This window comes from Cyclopterus lumpus, chromosome 23 (genome assembly GCF_009769545.1).
Source record: "Cyclopterus lumpus isolate fCycLum1 chromosome 23, fCycLum1.pri, whole genome shotgun sequence".
Taxonomy (NCBI): Eukaryota; Metazoa; Chordata; class Actinopteri; order Perciformes; family Cyclopteridae; genus Cyclopterus; species Cyclopterus lumpus.
Window position 1 is genome coordinate 148,257 of NC_046988.1, and position 19,227 is coordinate 167,483.

The window sequence follows — 19,227 nt, forward strand, 5'->3', positions numbered from 1 at the left end:
GAGCAGTGGGCTGCAGTGAAGCGCCCTGGGAGCAACTGGGGGTTCAGTGTCTTGCTCAAGGACACTTCAACATGAAACTATGGGGAGAGCGGGGATTGTACCGGAGACCTTGTGGTTACAGGACTCTCCCCACTGAACTACAGCCGACTTATGTATGCACAACATTCAGTGGTGAGAAGTATGTTGATGCCATTGTAAAGCTACAGGAGGAATTTGATCACAGCTTTGAGAACTTCAAGACACAGACACTTTTCAGATGTTTGCTGACCTCCTTCCATGTGCAAGATGCCATCCTGTGCTTCAAACGGAGCTCATGGACCTGCAGTGCAACTCTAAACTCAAAGCCAAGTTCAGGGAGGTGAGTGGACAAGCAGACAAGCCCCCACCTTCCCTGAGCTTTCCAGGATGTTCAAGCAGACCATGAGCCTTTCTGGGAGCACATATCTGTGTGAAAAGCTCTTCTTCCAACATGAACTTTAATAAGTCAAAGTACAGGTCCAAACTCACTGATGAGCATCTTCAAGCCAGACTGAGGGTCTCAACTGCTTCCTCCCTCAAGCCCAATGTGGCTCAGCTGTGTAAGAGGAAGCACTGCCAGGTCTGTGGCAGCCAGGAGTAGACAAGAGAAGCCTATATTCTGAAGAACCTGTTCAACCAATCATGTTCAGAATCAGAATCAGGTTTTATTGGCCAAGTAAGTTTGCACAAACAAGGAATTTGACTTGGTAAGGTGACTCTCAGTGTGCTTACACAAAATATACAATACAATACAATACAATACAATACAATACAATACAGTATACAAATATACAACATAATACAAATATACAACAATACAATACAATACAATACAAACAAACAGTGCAATGGACTAAGGAGTTTAAGAAGTATGTACAGGCGGAATGGCTATATACAGTGGCTGTGGAATGTTGCACAGCAGTAGTGCAAGAAGAAGTGGAGAGTGCGAGAAGTGCAGGGATTTAAAGTATATAAATATAAATATATATATGTATATATATGCTACAGTGGTGTTATTTGTTCAGTAGTGAGACGGCGAGGGGGAAGAAACTGTTTTTGAGTCTGGAGGTTTTGGCTAACAGTGATCTGTAGCGTCTACCAGAGGGGAGGAGTTTGAATAGTTTGTGTCCGGGGTGTGAGGGGTCTGCAGTGATTTTTCCTGCCCGTTTCCTGACTCTGGAGGTGTACAGGTCTTGGATGGTGGGCAGGTTGGCACCGATGATCTTTTCTGCAGACCTGACTGTCCGTTGGAATCTGTTCTTGTCCAGTTTGGTGGCCGATCCCAACCAGACAGTGATTGAGGTGCACAGAACAGACTCTATGACTGCGGTGTAGAACAAGATCAGCAGATCCTGAGGCAGGTTGTACTTCCTAAGCTGGCGCAGGAAGTACAGCCTCTGCTGGGCCTTCTTGATGATGGTGTTGATGTTGGGTTCCCACTTCAGATTCCGGGAGATTGTGGATCCCAGAAACCTGAAGGATTCCACAGCCAACACAGTAGTGTTGTGTATGATGAGGGGGGGCAGTGCTGGGGGGCTCCTCCTAAAGTCCACTGTCATCTCCACGGTTTTAAGCGTGTTCAGCTCTAGGTTGTTGCGACCGCACCACGGGACCAGCTGTTCAACTTCCCGCCTATATGCAGACTCATCATCATCACGGATGAGGCTGATGACTGATGTGTCGTCTGCAAATTTTAGGAGTTTGACAGATGGGTCTCCTGAGGTGCAGTCGTTTGTGTAGAGGCAAACTGCAGAGGGTCCAGCAGGGGGCCTGTGATGCCCTTCAGATGGGTCAATACCAGTCTCTCCAGGGATTTCATGACCACAGACGTCAGGGCGATGGGCCTGTAGTCATTCAGCCCAGTGATGGAGGATTTCTTGGGAACCGGGATGATGGTGGAGCGTTTGAAGCAGGAGGGGACTTCACACAGCTCCAGAGATCTGTTGAAGATCCGTGTGAAGATGGGGGCCAGCTGATCAGCACAGGCTTTCAGGCAGGAGGGTGACACACCGTGACACACCGTCTGGGCCTGCTGCCTTCCTTGTCTTCTGTCTGAAGAACCGTTCATGTTCTGAAGAACCCGTTTAACCGTTCATGTTCTGAAGAACCCGTTTATGTTCTGAAGAACCGTTCATGTTCGTTCCTGTTCTGAAGAACCCGTTTAACCGTTTATGTTCTGAAGAAACCCGTTCAAACCGTTCATGTTCTGAAGAACCTGTTCAACCATTCATGTTCTGAAGAGCCGTTGATGTCCTGAAGAACCTGTTCAACCATTCATGTTCTGAAGAACCCGTTCAACCGTTCATGTTCTGAAGAGCCGTTGATGTCCTGATGAACCTGTTCAACCATTCATGTTCTGAAGAACTGTTCATGTTCGTTCCCTTTCTGAAGAACTCGTTCAACCGTTCATGTTCTGAAGAACCTGTTCAACCATTCATGTTCTGAAGAACCGTTCATGTTCTGAAGAACCTGTTCATGTTCTGAAGAGCCGTTCATGTTCGTTCCTGTTCTGAAGAACTCGTTCATGTTCTGAAGAACCTGTTCAACAATTCATGTTCTGAAGAGCCGTTCATGTTCGTTCCTGTTCTGAAGAGCCGTTCATGTTCGTTCCTGTTCTGAAGAACTCGTTCATGTTCTGAAGAACCTGTTCAACAATTCATGTTCTGAAGAGCCGTTCATGTTCGTTCCTGTTCTGAAGAACTCGTTAATGTTCTGAAGAACCTGTTCAACCATTCATGTTCTGAAGAGCCGTTCATGTTCGTTCCTGTTCTGAAGAACTCGTTCATGTTCTGAAGAACCCATTCAACCGTTCATGTTCGTTCTGAAGAACTCGTTCAACCGTTCATGTTCTGAAGAGCCGTTCATGTTCGTTAATACTCTGAAGAACCCGTTCATGTTCTGAATTGTTATTAATAAAGATTGGATCAGTTGTACTTTTTTTTTAATACTTAATGTTGCCCAGACTCTAGCTCCAGCGGCCCCCAGGTAAATTGAGTTTGAGACCCCTGCTATAAAGTATGACAATATTTCTAATTTAATCCCCAGTATAATTGTAGGTTATATGGTCCCACTACTATTCTCTCACATTCCTGCTCGTATCAGCAGATTTTCAGGACTAATAGTCTGAGTGGTAAAGACATCGCTACTTTGGATTGAGCCCTTTGACTTTCCAATGAGAAATATTAATTATAATGTTTTTAAACAGAGCACCCCTCCCAAGTTGGGCGTTGGAGAGTTGAAAAGGGTGAGCAAAGTGATAGATGTAAGGTAGTGACAGGAGTACACCAGTGCTCTAAAATCACCAATTCAATTCAATTCAATTCAGTTTATTTTGTATAGCCCAATATCACAAATTACAAATTTGCCTCAGAGGGCTTTACAATCTGTACACATACGACATCCCTGTCCCAGGACCTCACATCGAATCAGGAAAAACTCCCCAAAAATAACCTTTGACAGGGAAAAAAGGGAAGAAACCTTCAGGAGAGCAACAGATGAGGATCCCTCTCCCCAGATGGATAGATGCAATAGATGTCATGTGTACAGAATGAACAGAGTTACAGAGTTACATAAACACATTACATGAATATGACAATGTATGAATGGAACTCCAATCCATGAAACAGAAGGAGGTAGAGAGGAGGGGGGGCGGGGCGCATCAGCAGGGCCAACGCGGGAGGCCGGCTCACCAGGCATCAGACACCTCCAGGTCCAATGGACCCTATGAGACGTGAAGTCACAACGACTCCGGGGAGGAAGCAGAGTTAATAAGGTGCAATGGAGAGATGTAAATTCATCCATAAGGAGAGAGAGAAGAGGAGATAGGTGCTCAGTGTATCCTAAAACATCCCCCAGCAGCCTATCAGCCTATACGCCTATAGCAGCATATCAAGGGGCTGGACCAGGGCAAACCTGATTCAGCCCTAACTATAAGCACTATCAAACAGGAAAGTCTTAAGTCTATTCTTGAATGAGGTGACTGTGTCTGCCTCCCGGACTGAAAGTGGAAGCTGGTTCCATAAAAGAGGAGCACCAGGAAGTTAGTTATTCTAAATTGGCCTATTGATTTGGCCACTCATCAACACAGTCAATAGTAGAAGCAGTGGGGACATACTCATGAAGTCAATTAAAGTTCCTTAAAGGTGCCCATACATCCAGCATTGTTTACATCCATGTTGCAGTCTTCTCCCCTCTCTGTCGAAACACAGAGACATAATAAAAATATATTCAGAGCAGAGTAAATTATTTATTTTTAGGCTGAAGACTTGGTTTAAGGTTAGGGTAAGGGTTAGGATTAGGCTAGAAGCGTATTTGAAACGTCAAAAAACATGAAAACACAACTGTGTATTGATTAATGAAATTACTATTAATTAGTTAATTAATAATCTGTCTATCTGATGGCGTCTCTTCCCCACCATGATGGGTGAGACTGAGACATCAACAGTGAAATATATAGTCCTAGAAGTGATTTTTTTCCCTCACATTTTTTCCATACTCATTCAGTCCTGAACGAGGACTGAAATTGTGTGCGTTTGTATGTGTCATATGCATAGTACGCGTGTATAGGTGGAGTGTGTGTGTGTGTGTGTGTGTGTGTGTGTGTGTGTGTTTTAACTTGTTTTGTGCATAGTGTGTTTTGGGAAAAGGAATGGTTGGCTAGTGAATCTTGTCTCACACACGCTATCAATTGTTTATACACTGAAGGGTTGCTCTGCTCTCATCTGTGCATGAAGGCGTATCGTCTTTTTAGCAACTAGGTGTTGAATACTTTTATTTAACTGTGTGGACTGAAAGTACTGAACGGGTAGAAACTGAAAAACTGAAAAGGTTTCCTCATCCGATCGGCATTTCTCTTATTATAATGAAGAATGCCGATCCTCTTAATATAACAAAAAAATGGTATCCTGTTGAAATCGAAACGTGTATGTTAAAGTAATCGAGTTCCTCCTATTCTGACGGTGAGAGGGTGTCACGTTGGCTGACTGGCTCAGTGGTGAGCAGGGCTGTCCTAAAATCGGAGGATCGGCGGTTCGAACCCCAGCTCCGCCAGCCCATGTCGATGTGTCCTTGGGCAAGACACTTAACCCAAAATTGCTCCCGTAGCTGTGTCTACGGTGTGTGAATGTGTGTATGAATGTTAGTTACTGATGTTAGGTGGAACCTTACCGCCTCCCATCAGTGTATTAATGGGTTAGGGTTAGTCATGTTTTATATATATGCTCTGTGTTCCTTGGCCTGATCTTATAGTCCAGTATACTGTATATGTCTTGCACTCAGGACAGCTCTTCTGGGATCTCAACTCTACTTGACAGAGCTTATTGTGGCTGGGTTTATGTTTTTCTACAGACTGACATCATGCCTCCTCTTCCTCCTTGTTACAGCTCTGGTATCCAGACTCTGCCACACAATGCCAAAGTCCACTACAACTACGCAAACTTCCTGAAAGACATCGGCCGGCACCAGGAGGCCATTCACCACTACACCACTGCTCTCAGGTCTGACTGAACTAAAGCTCTCTGATTGTAACAATCCAACGAGTTCTAAGTCACAGAGTATGTTGGCGAAGTTGTTTCCTGTTGCTAATAGAACTGTTTCATTCATGTTACCGTTTAATGTCAAACACTCTGTATTATGTCACAAAGGGAAAGATTCCTTAATTTAAACGATTGGCGTGCCCTCTGGCCCCCCTAAGCTTAAAGTCATATTGCAAATGCCTCAAAATGTTTAACACAGTGTGCTGCTGATCAGCTTAAGAGTCTCTAGTTAGGCTACAGCTGACTGACAACTTAAACATGGAGGAAGTGTCCAAGGATAGCTCTCAAACGAAAAAGCATTAATTCAGCAGTCAAACAGCTTGTAGCTCCAAACAACACACAAACAAATATACACCTACACACTATTAAACTATTACGGGGGGGCGTTGTGCAGAGGGCCAACATAGCCAGTAGTCAGTGAAAAAAAGTATCAGTGTAAACAGTGAGTAAGTAAGTTGGGGGCTGTGCAAAATGCTAACATAGCCAGTAAACATTGTTCCTAGTGAACTCTGTCAACTGAGGTTTTCTAGTGAGGTACCTTTGATTGCCAGATTGTATTTATTGTACAGTGGGGATGAATGATTTACACAGTCTATCAGTTCTGCATGGCAGCGAGCGCAGTCTCCAGCTGATCAGACTCTTCTGTCGAGTGATGGTACCGTAGAGTGGATGGGTTTCATTGTACATGATGGTGAGCAGTTTGGTGAGGGTCCTTTTGTCGGCGACTGAAGTGATGCACTCCAGTTCAGCACCAACCACAGAGCCAGCTTTCTTCACCAGCCTATCCAGTCGCCCTGCATCCTTCTTCTTAGTGCTTCCTCCCCAGCACACCACCGCGTAGAAGAGGACGCTGGCGACGACAGACTAGTAAAACATCCCGAGGAGTTTGCTGCAGACATTGAATGACCGCAGCCTCCTCAGAAAGTACAGCCGGCTCTGCCCTTTCTTGTAGATTGCGTCCGTGTTGGCAGACCAGTCCAGTTATTACAGTTACCAAAATTAACACAAATATCACTAATGTTTTTGAAGAAGATTTTCAACCCTACCTTTTAAGCTCACACTAAAAATACTTCTACCTCAAAATGTGTGAATGCAGCTTGTTTTTTCTTTGACTTGACGCTGGTATGTGGGGGAATGCATGAATCTGCAATATCTGAGCAGCACTACTTGCAAGTTTGATTTATTACTGGAAAAGTGTTTTGTCGTGACAGACCCAACTTGTTGTTTCAAAGCCACAATTACCCTTCTGCTGTAAGGTTCTGAGGACCTTCATTAATGTGCTTGCATCCTACAGAAGGTCCATCAAAGATTATTCAATTTATAATCAAAGAGTGTCTCTCTTGTTGCCGGTTCATGTGTTTGAGAGAGCTCCTGTAGCACACTGACTGAGCACCATCAGGTCAGAGACAACATGCCACAGCTAGATGTGTATGTTGTCTCTGACCAGATGGTGCTACTACCAACATGCCACATAACATTTCTTGTCTCCCTGTTTCGATTTTCATGAGTTGTATTCCCTTTTGCCCATTAGCCTATCATTTGTGCCAAATTGTCTAGCTTGTTGAATAGTATAAAGTTAATTCCTGTCCAACGGAGCTTTAAGTGTCCAATGAAAGGATCTTGGTCATATTTATTTATTGATATGGTTCCATATGAAAAAGGAGTTTAGGGTGTCTCCAACATCAGGTGGTATCCTCTTTGAATTGAATAAACTTGAGCCTCTTGTGCATCAGTTACACATTCAGCTACACCTAAGGCTCATGTTCTATTTTGAATTGTCAATACATCCGATGTGTAGAGCCAAACCAACAGTGAATGTGTCTACTAACAAGTAATATGTGTTTACAAAGCCTGATGCAAATCCTGCTGCCCCAATTACAGTTGCTGAAAATAGTCCCAAAATTATACATTTTCAGTGTCCAGTGGTTTAAGAAATTAAATTGAAGTAATAACAGTAGAATTCTGACTTTTTATATAACCAATAGGCTGAAAGCTTTGTGCCACAGACAGAGAAGGTATTAAGAGACCCACTGTTGGTTTTGGTATGTGTATATATACACATGCATTTGGTACATAATGGATGGCCAGGATTTCGTGGGGACTACATGTCAAATAAGGCATTATTATATAACTTTTAAGAAATCATGCACAATTTACTGGGTTTTATCTAACATACATGCATTGTATTACGTTACATCAACATTCCGTCAATTAACATAAATGAAAGTGAGTGCCCATTAGGTGCCTCTTTCTCCAAATTAGTTCATCTGGAGTCTGGAAGCTATTACTCTGTCTATTTTTATACCTCCATTTTTAATGGTCTCCGGTCTTTGGCCAAAAACCCAAATAGGTGTTTATGAAACCCCCGTTTTAATGCTTGAATGCTTTTTTGTTAATTCTTTAAATTTTGAAATATGTCTTTTCAACTATGAGGTGAAAAGAAGAATAATGGTTGACAATTATAGGGGGAAAAATGTTCTAATTATGTTCTTTCTGCCCAATGTTGTTCTCAATAAATGTTTAGTCTTTTTATTGTCTCTCTTATTCTTCCCCCTCCCCTCTGCTGTCTTTTTTCTCTTCTCCCCTCCTATCAGGTTATTCCCACGCCATGCCAGCGCCATGAACAATCTCGGCACTCTAACTCGCGACCCTGAGGAGGCAGAGCGCTACTACAGGAAGGCACTGGACACCAACCCCCAGCATAACCGAGCTCTCTTTAACCTGGGAAACCTCCTTAAGTAAGACACAAATACACTCTGGCACACAAAGCGGAGGACTATTTGTAAACAGAAGTATTTGATCGCACAACACAAAAGCTTGACCATCACTTTGTGAAATGTGACAGAAACTGAAGACACCTATTGCAGCTGGACACTTTGCGAATATCATGTGAACAGCTTTTAAACCGTTTATAGTGGAAAGGGAGTATTTTTCTGCAAAGCTTCTCCCTCTTCATCGGTGGCCCCTCTGTTCCTGCTGCCACAAACACCTGTAACCTTGGTGTCATCTTTGATCCTTTGAACGCCACGTAGAGCACATCACAAAAAACGCCTTTTTTCATCTTAAAAACATCGCCCCTCTACGCCCCGTCCTCTCCTCTTCAGTCGCAGAAACATTCATCCTTGTCTTCATCACCTCTCGATGGCACATCCACCAGAATCATCAACAAACTACAATACATCCAGAATTCAGCTGCTCGTCTCCCCTCCTACCAGAGACCACATGACCCTAGTCCTTCAAAATCTCCACTGGCTCCCCATACAGCAAATAATCCAGTTCAAGATTCCCCTCATCACATACAAAGTCCTTCACAACCCTGAACCCCTTCATACCTTTCTGACCTCCTGCACCGACACGCTTCCTCAGATCTGCAGATGCTAACCTCCTTACCCCCCCTACTCTGTCCAAGCATTGGACCTGGGAGGACAGGGCCTTCTCCATTGCGGCCCCCTCCCTCTGGAACTCTCTCCCCCATCACCTCAGACATTCTCCGTCACTCGCCACTTTCTCCCCAAATTTATTTTAATCTGCGTTTAGCCTGTGACACTAGTTTTCTATTTTGTTTCACACTATTGTCATCTTTTTACTTCTGTAAAAAAAAAAGTAATTTTGCAAATGTAGTATTATTTATTATTATTATAATGAAAAGGATGATGATGTGTTCCAGATCCCAAGGCAAGGAGAAAGAGGCTGAGACTCGGCTGAAGGACTCCATACACTTCAGTCCACATTTTGCTGATGCTTACTCCAGTCTAGCATCACTCTATGCTGAGCAGGTGAAACATTCACAATACAAATAACACCCTCCCTCTTTCTCTCACACTCACGCACATAAAGTGTGCACTTGACTTTGGAGCCTGGGAGCATGTCATAGCTCATCACTTCTTACTCAAATTAGCTTTAGCTGTCGATGATTAATCTCTGCAGCAATAAATCACCATCAGAGAAGCCTGTTCAGTCGTTCACACTACAGCTTCCTGTAACCTTGGTCTAGTTCCTTCCAGATTTAATCCTGTATTTATTTCACCTGCCGTCTCCTGTAGAAACGCTTTGCTGAAGCCAGTGAAGTGTATCTGAAAGGAATAGAGAACTGCCCAGACAGCTCCGACCTGCATAATAACTACGGAGTGTTTCTGGTGGATACGGGTGAGTTGAAGCTCTGGTCCCAAGGCTGATGGTCTTGTACTGCATAGACATGCATATGTTTATCTTAGCTAAAAGATTTTAGCCACTGCCAAAATGTTTAGCTGGCTTCTTTCAAGGGCTATGCATTTTTTTACCGATGAGATATTAGTGATTTATCCTGATATAATCCTGACTTCTGATTTGGCCCATTTACAATAAATTGCCCATTTTCCTTACCTTACTTGACATTTTAAGTTTCCAAGAGTCTTTAGCACATTATAAAAATCTACTTGCAGCCAGAGAATAAAAATTAGTTCTGCAGAGATCTAATCTGTCAGTGGGGACAGTCTATGTGATTTTAATGCCATTGAAATAACTGTTTACACTGATCACTTTATTATATACACCTATCCAATCTAGTATATATGTGTTCTGCCATAAAGATTACTTTATGGCAGAACATTATATTCATTATATTCAGCAGACGCTGTTATTGTGGTGTGACGACCGAGCAGCAAGACACAGGACAGGTTTTTATTCTGCCAATAAATTTGATAAGGCAGAGCAACATAGAAGTTATTTGTATCATTTATCCTTAAATGAGGTCAATAAAACAGAAATAAATGATATAAATAACCTCAACAATGAAAAAACTGACCTTTCTAATGACATGTGAGGGAAGCTCACCAAAGCATTTAACAGACATGAGGGGTGTACAAAACAATAACTAATGCAAATAAACATAGTTTACTTCTAACTCAATATTAACTGTGCACATGAAATTACAAAATGCACTTACAAATACACAAACAAAAGGCTCTCTCCTAAAACCATGCTGTGGCAGATGTTTGTTATAGTCCAGGGCCCAGGTGTAGGCACTGCTCATTTGTCTCAGGTTACTTATCACATGGCAGAGGCCAGACGTGCCCTCGACCAGCAGCACGATAACTCACAAGAAATACATTATTTTATTATGTATTGACAGGGCAGCGCACAGCTTCTTAGCTGTTCCAGAAGTAGTTATAAACTAATGTGTCATCTGTAGCCCCTGGGCATGAAAAGAGTATGACATATCTGTTAAGAAAATGAACACTGTTGTATAAAAACACAGTTACTAGACGGTACATATTCACTAAACAAGAACAATCAGCAACATCATTAAGGCAGCACAAGATTTCACGACATTAAAACACATCAATTGTTTGTGTGATGGGTACGTGATCGGGAATGATTAGATTGATTTTAGCAATGATTTCATCTTGAAAATATAATCAGTAAGGCTGCAGCACTCTCTTATACAGTATAACTTGGTACTGAGCTCCCAAAGTGTGTCATCTGGCCGGGCAGCGTTTTTGAGATCGGAGTGAGACACGGAGAAAAGTTGATGTCGTGAGTGATTTTCGCAAATAAAACATCTTTTGATGTGTCGCGTCTTGACCAATCAGCGTTGTCTACAGCGTCTATGTTTCTCTCCAACTTTTCATCCCTTCGCTCTAAGTTGAAGTTACCGTCGACAGCGCAAATTCAGGCCAAAAAAAGAAGTTGGTTTATGAATAACCTTATTGTGTGTATATAGTAGGGTTGCACGGTGTACCGATACTACCCGTATGTTAAAAACGATACGGTTTTGCATATTTTTAGTATCGATACTTTATTAAAATAGATGGCGATTAGAGCGCACTCACTGCTCCGCTCCTTTAATGCTGCACAGCGCTCACACACTAACAGGCAGCGCTCACTCACATCGATGATCGCTGGGGAAACAACATGGCGTCAACTGCCAGTGCTTTTGCGATTTTTTTTTTTTTGTAAAAAAAAAAAAGATGCCAGAAGCGAAATCTGGAAACACACACACTCTGCTGCATAGTCGAGGGCTTTTTTTTTTAGGAAACCCCACTGACACACAGAGACCCGTCTGCAAAACGTGTTTCAAAGCCACTCGGAACAAGGGAGGCCACAGTAAAACAAGGCAAAGCACCTTTCAGACAGACACCCCAAACTTTTCAAAGAGTTCAAAGAACGACAGGTAATCAAATGTGACTATAAACATGATGCACACCTTAAGCTCACCCACATACAGCCTAACATGAGTAGCCTGAGCCTATTTCAACGACCAGCCTATATGATCATCAGGTCACAATGCACACGTGTACTAAATGAAACACAATTGATATAAAATGGCTACATGGTGGATCTCTTCTTTTTTTTTTTGTGAAGGAAAAATAATTATTCCATGAATTAAGATAAAATATGAACTTTACAATTGCTCATACTTCTGGAAGGAACTATGTCGTCATCTGGTCAGATGAAAGGCCTACATAGCCGTGTATAATCAATGCTGTGATGGCACCATGTAGTTTTCATTAATATCTTGCTGTAGGTTAATACTAATATTAATGCCATTTGTTAAGTGTTGACAAAGCTGGACAGGAACAAGCTGGTAAAAAGGGAACCATACAGAGGTTTTATTTATTACTATTATAGATAAATATACCAGTATCGTATTTGTGGTATTGTATCGAATTCTGGTATTGTATCGTAAGTATCGGGTATCGTGATATTTATGGCAGGTATCGTATCAAAGTTATAATTTGGTATCAACCCTAGTATATAGTGCAAATGTATATTTGTTAATATTATTTTTAGGGCCCGAGCACTGATGTAGTCGGAGCGGAGGACTTAATTGTTCTTACTATTCTATTTTTCAAAACATCCACTCAATGAAGATCTGGTTAGAATTTGGTGGTCCAAGGTCAAAGTCACTATGACATAACAAATCACATTTCTGGCCCTCCTCATAGCTATTTATAAAAAAATTCACACAAACGCCTTTCTTTATGGTTGTGAAGCCTTGTCTCTCGCTGTGTTGGTTGGTTCCTATGGTTTACGGCACAGGTGTCAAACACAATGCCCGCGGGCCACATCCGACCCGCCACGTCATTTTATGTGGCCCGCGAAAGCTTGAAAGACCTTTTCTTTAAAAAATGTAAGAAAAAAATCCTGTGCTTTTATTTTGAAGGTCATTTTTTCTTCAGCGGAGTGCCGTGTGTTCACTTTCCTTCATGCTGCGTTCACACCAAAAGAGAAGCGAACTCTCGCACTGCTTTACTCGCATGAGTTTACTCGCTGGACTATTTGTGATCATTTGCTTCATTCGCGCAAGAAGCGACGGGGAGGGGGCGTGGCTTATCGCCATGAAAACAGTTCATTACCGCCGTCCACCATGAAAGAAATAAACACTATTTGTACATGTTGTGCAAGTCCCACAAACGTCGGACCATCAAGCCCTCGTGTCGGGGCTCATACTATTAATATGATATATCATATTATCCATAGCCGCCACAGCTTCTGCAGGAACTGCGTCTGGATGACGGCTGCATTTTTCACTTTGCGTCATTCACGCGTCCGTGGGAAATGACGTATTAATCACATCCATATGCGTCTGTGCATTGACTTTGTATTAAAAAACATCCCCAGTTCTCCCATTATGAATTTCTCCATCAGGTCTATGTCAGTGTTACACTAAGGTTGAAGTGAGTGCTGCTTCATGTTTTTAAGGTAATCAGAAGAAAAGTTAATGTTTTATACTTGAATCTTTTTTAATTACACTTGTTTAATTTATTTTGAGTTTGTGGATAAAAGCTGCTGCTCAAGACACTGACTTGTGCAGCATTGGTTGTCATAGATTCAGTGAGTGAGCCATAAATTACATCTTTTGAGGCTTTTTAAAACTACTTCCACTAGATTTATTTTATTTCATGTTTGTGCATGACACTGTTGAGTATTTTTGTTGAGTATTTTTTTTAAAGTCTGAAGTTACTGAATAGTTATTTATGTTGTATTGTGTCCTTAAGATGCACTTTTTGGTTTATAATTGACTTTAAAATGGAATATAACTAGTTTGTGCATACTGTGATATTCTTTACTATCTCAGGTTCAAACTGCACCATCTTTTCATTAAATCAATTTGAGAAGTTGAAAATGTTCCTCGATTTGGGTCTCGGCTTGTCATTCAGGGGTGATGGTGGGTCCCAGACCACTGGTCCAGACCAAATCTGTCACATGTTCTTAGCAGCTCACAATTATTTGTTGAGTTAAGTTCTTCTCAACTGTGACAAAAAAAGCTTTGAACAAAGTTACTATAATAATGTGTGTTTGATCTTTGATACAGTAATGTCGGTTTTAATAAATATAATACAATTAAATGGATTTATTTTATAATATTAGAGAAATTTGCATATTTATTTTTATACTCAACAATAATCAAATGAGGGCAGCCATGATGCTAATGTGGCCCACGATGAAAATGAGTTTGACACCCCTGGTTTATGGTATACGAAGATAGTTGGAATCCATGCATTGAGTGTGTCAGCGGTACTTCTTTTTCTTGCATGGGCGTCATGTTTTTTAAATTGAGTACACCGAATTTAGCTGATTTAACAGCAGAGATTAAAAAAGTGATTTTAATTGTGACCAGATTGTTTCTGTGTGGACTGTGTTGGTAGTGCACATTGCCTTTCATTAATCACGATCAGAGTATAAACAGAAGAATGTTCGTACTGTCGAGAGACTGAATTAGTTCTGTAAAATCAGCTGTCTTGCCTCCTAAGTAAATATTTGCGGGAAGTTTTACAACCTGATGTTAGTCACCAACAACAAAAATCTCAGGTCTCTTCGTTTAAGGGTTTCCTTTGTAAATTGCAAGCTTTGACCGGAGGGTCGGGCCAACTGGTAATGAGCTTTGCAGGTGCACTGAGTGATTGCTTTCCTGAGTTGATGCTTGTATTGGTTGTTGTACCACAACAAAAAATGGCCCCAGTGAGGCTACTCATGACCAGTTTTACTCTAACTTTAGATTACATCATTTTGAATATCGTAGTATCTACTATCAAGTGAAGATCTTCCCGCATCAACACTGTCAAAGCAATGATGTCTTTTAACAGTCAGATTACTTCAGAAAGTAAACCCCTAACAGTTACTGAGGTGCATGTAAAGAAACTGTGTTTTATCCTGTTGCCTGCAAGTGACTCCAGCTTCAAAGCTTAAATTGATGAGTTGAATGAGATTCATGTGACATGGAGTATTTCCAACTGCAATTTGTGTGTAAGTCTCTGAATTAGTGTAATACCAGTATGTTTCAGGCCAAAGCAATGTCTGCTGGAAAGGTAGTGACTCAAACTAAACAACTTTGGAAAATAGTCAGCAGTTATGTGAAGTCAACACTTTCTGTATTTCTTAAACTAAAACACAGCAGCAGCATCCTATAGAGGGAGTACAGAGTGTGGTATCAGTGTCACTCATCCACCTCTGCTATGAGGGATTAAAACATCTGGTTTGATTTTGTTTAGATTTAGAATTAATTTGTGCAATACTATGTACAGTATGAGAAGCACTTCAACTGAACTTATTCTAATGGGACATGACCATCATCAATATTGAATATTTTACAAATCTGTAGGATATAAAATGAGTAGAAGCAGGTATTCTATTTTTTTTTAAATCTGATCACATGTATAATAGATATCTATTGTCTTTATCTTTCCTTCCACCTGTCTCCTCCCTCACGTCTCTTACATCCATTGTTTTTTCTTGTACTTACCTCATTCCTTCTTCATTGCGGCCTTATTTCTCTTCCACCCTTGTTCATTCCTTCAATACTTTCATTCATTCTCCCACGTCCTTTTCTTACTCTTTGCTTTCATGATCCTCAGGAGAGGGAGAGCTGGCAGCCACTCACTACCAGCAAGCCGTTAGACTCAAACCAGCACACCATGTTGCCATGGTGAACCTGGGCCGCCTCCTCCGATCATCCAATGAGAACACAGAAGCTGAGTCTTGGTACAAGAGGTGAGTAAATAATTGTGGGTTTTTTTCTACTCGGGGAGCCCTGAAGCCAAAATATATGTATCTTCTGCAAGAATACTGCTGTGTAGCGAGCAGGCAATGAACAGTGATACAGAAGGCAGCATCTTATTTAGTCTTTCAAATTGATTTTCAAATTCAGTTTCTGTCTGTATTCAACCTACCTCTGTCCTGAACACACATATTATTGATATCGATCTTTTCATCCAACTCTTGACAAGAAAACTAAGATTTGCTTAAACAGGAAGTTTCACAGTGCTCTGAATTTAGATAACTTAAATAAGTTGGTGTCTTTTAAAATTCCTTTCCCAAGTCATCCTTGGGAGAACACTATTAACTCTCAGCAGCCTTTTAATCATTTATTGGTGTTACTGATGTCTCTGTAGCAATCTAAGATATACTCACTTTTGAAAGAAACTTTGGTCTCGAAATTAAAATCAAGTTTGGGCTTTTACTGGGCAGTTAATGTAATGCATTGCTGCCTCTGTGGAGTTTTGGCTCCTTAAATGTACCTTTTTAAGCTCGGCATAAACCGTGATAAACAATGCACTAATCACAAACGAATATAATGATGTTGCATACAAGATTAAATAACAGAACCTGGGCTAGAAGAAAAGATAAACCTGCTTATCTTGCTCCAAACACAACTCAAAACAACTTTATGAATTACCAAATATTAATATCTCGCAAAAATAAGGATTGATCTCTTCATTTACCTCAGTATATCTGCATGGCAAAACATTAGCGTACTTTCTGTAATGCGCAAAGGGGCAATCCTGGGTCGTTTTCTATCCAATTTTCCACATGGGGGAACTTTCTATATCAGCAAATCGAGGCAAGCATTTGACAGAGAACTGCGCTTTGCTGATTCTGATTAGCTAACAGTGCTGTCAATCTCATTTTGCTGGGTATAGTTCAATTCTATAGGCTCTAACGATTCAAAAGAGGGCTCATTTACTGAAATCGCCCAATCTGTTGCGGAGATACAGGCTGGCTTAAAGGTAGGAGGCTGCCTACGAAAGAAATGCATAATTTTTTCATGAGGACACAGATTTGTTTAGTAGTTTAGTTTGGTTTGGCATTGTGTATTTTACCGCTGTATTTGGATGTATTGAACACCATTAGTGATACAAGTGAAATATATAGTTTGGTACATGAGAAATAGAAATGTGCCATGGACATTTTGGAGACCTTGCCTAAATTGTCTTTACTAAAAACCCTCTTTTTTTTCTGCTTTACTTTATCAAAGTTAACATTTGCAGAGATAATGTTCACACATTGTGCTATGATTTGGTATTCCAAAGGGATATTCATCCTGAAAGTGTTGCTGTATGCCATCTTCATTGACTCTTAACCAGTAACATCCATCCATCCATCCATTATCACCCGCTTATCCGGGGTCGGGTCGCGGTGGCAGCAGGTTCAGCAGGCCGACCCAGGCTTCCCTCTCACCCGCAGCACTTTCCAGCTCATTCTGGGGGATCCCGAGGCGTTCCAAGGCCAGCCGGGAGATATAATCCCTCCAGCGTGTCCTCGGTCTTCCCCGGGGCCTCCTACCAGTTGGACGTGCCCGGAAAACCTCTAATGGGAGGCGTCCAGGAGGCATCCTAACTAGATGCCCGAACCACCTCAGCTGACTCCTTTCGACACGAAGGAGCAGCGACTCGACTCCAAGCTCCCCCCTGATGTCCGAGCTCCTTACCCTATCTCTAAGGCTGAGCCCGGCCACAACCAGTAACATATATACTGATATTTACACATATGAACAAATCTCACAAGTATTCCCTTTTATTATTCACATTGTTCATTTACATTACAGTGAGGATAGGAGTCTGAAGTCTAGACCATAATATGAACTCCATGATATAAACTCCCGAACCACCAGATTTCCTCCATTCACCCTCCATATATAATATAGTTTTTGTGTTGTTAGTTAGATAATTTAGATAGAAAACAATCTAAATGTTGTTGTGCATTACTGTACTTAGCACCTACAACACTTAATTTAAAGAGCACTGCAATTGTGGAAAGACCTTTGACCTTTTCCTGCAGGGCGCTGCAGGTGACGAGGAAGGTGGACAACCTGACTCCGCTCGGAGCTCTGTATTACAACACGGGGCGCTACGAGGAGGCTCTGCAGGTGTACAAAGAGGCCGCTGCACTGCAGCCAGACAGCACCGACATCTTGCTGGCTCTGGTGAACAGACACCCACACATTCCAGAACAACACCTGAAATTATCTCTCACACAAACACACGCACAAATATTCACACATGCTGTTTCTGTCCCAGGCTCAGGTTTTGGCCATGTCCGGTCGTACCAAAGAGGCAGAGAAGATGACCATAGACATCATAGCCAGAGAAGGCAGCTGTATTGAATGTTACCGCCTCCTGTCGGCCATCTACAGCAAGCGTGGAAACTACACAGAGGTGTGTATGTGTGTGCGTCTCATGGCCTCAGTGTCTGTTGCTCAGATACTGTAACTCAGTTAGGAATGCTAAACTCAGCAGGAGATACTTTCAGCTCCAGCTCTGCTGTACATCAGACCAGTAGCCATTTTCTGGTGAGCAGCTACCACTTATCCTTCCATGCCGTTCTATCACCACCATCATTACTTGTGCTTGTCTCTTTCACTTTCCCTGTGACCCAGTTTTACAGTAAATATGAATTATGCGGTATGTGTTTGCACTAGAAATCTACAGTGCAATAAAATTCCAGTATTCATACTAATATCAAAATGTGCTTTTCAGTACTCAAAATGAATAATACTATGCAGAATAGCCCATTCAGTGTTACTTTATATTGTATTCTTTGATAATTATTAATGATGGCTAGTTGGGGCTGAGCTTATTTTAACTACTTTATGTATTTTTCACATTCCATCGTAGTATATCATATTTTACAAACTAATCATATGTTTTGTATGTTAAGTCTTAATCTGCAATCTAATTCAATTGAAACACTTGTTCCAAAACTTGTTCCAAAATTGTGCTTGTACAGTACTTGAGTAAATTATCTTTGTTTCTTTCCAACACTGACCATGCAATGAGCTTCACTGTCAGTCAATGATGTGTAAACGTTATTGCTATTGCTAGAAACGAGATCTTTCTAGAGAAAAGAGACATTAAGACCTCTGTACTTTAGCTGCTTGACAAATAAACACACCTGGTGTGAACTTTGGACATAGCAAGGTTAGCTTATTTATTTATTGCTTTTAGGCTGTTTGTGTGTGTGCTCTCCGGCAGCAGAACACGGCAGCAGCGGTCCGAGGACACACACGCTCCGACCGCACGGCAGGTTAAAGACCGCTGTAATGCTTTCAGCTGCAGGAGAGGCACACAAACAGCCTGAAAGAGCTGAGCAATAAATGAGCATTAAGAAACATCGATGCTGGTCTGTTGCCGTCATCGTGCTTCAGGAAACTCAAGTCGGGAACGGAGAAGCGTCACAGCGCTGCGTGCCGTGCTTTCTGCTGCGAGTCAGGCTGCGAGTCCAGCCTGCTGCTCACGTCCACCCCTCACAGGCACGCTCACCGTAATGTACCGCATACCGCTGGAAAGTGCCGCTTAATGTTCACAATCCTTTGGAATTACATCGTAAAGTGTTAACTTTCGAAGAGTTCCGGTCATTTGAATTTGGCATGTCACTTTCTGTCGCCGGAGACGGGGTTTGTACTAAAAATGAGTTT

General features: G+C 41.8%; 1 protein-coding gene across 5 annotated transcripts in view; it reads left to right on the forward strand.

Moving 5' to 3' along the window:
- Window positions 1-19,227, forward strand: part of tmtc1 (transmembrane O-mannosyltransferase targeting cadherins 1) — a 65,260-nt gene that overhangs the window by 35,388 nt on the left and 10,645 nt on the right. For all 5 annotated transcript variants that reach the window (XM_034525867.1, XM_034525868.1, XM_034525869.1 and 2 more), the window contains 7 exons: window positions 5,400-5,513; window positions 8,147-8,290; window positions 9,220-9,328; window positions 9,596-9,698; window positions 15,389-15,524; window positions 17,592-17,736; window positions 17,831-17,968. In XM_034525867.1, the coding sequence (XP_034381758.1) occupies window positions 5,400-5,513; window positions 8,147-8,290; window positions 9,220-9,328; window positions 9,596-9,698; window positions 15,389-15,524; window positions 17,592-17,736; window positions 17,831-17,968 (889 nt within the window). The remainder of the gene's footprint in view (window positions 1-5,399; window positions 5,514-8,146; window positions 8,291-9,219; window positions 9,329-9,595; window positions 9,699-15,388; window positions 15,525-17,591; window positions 17,737-17,830; window positions 17,969-19,227) is intronic.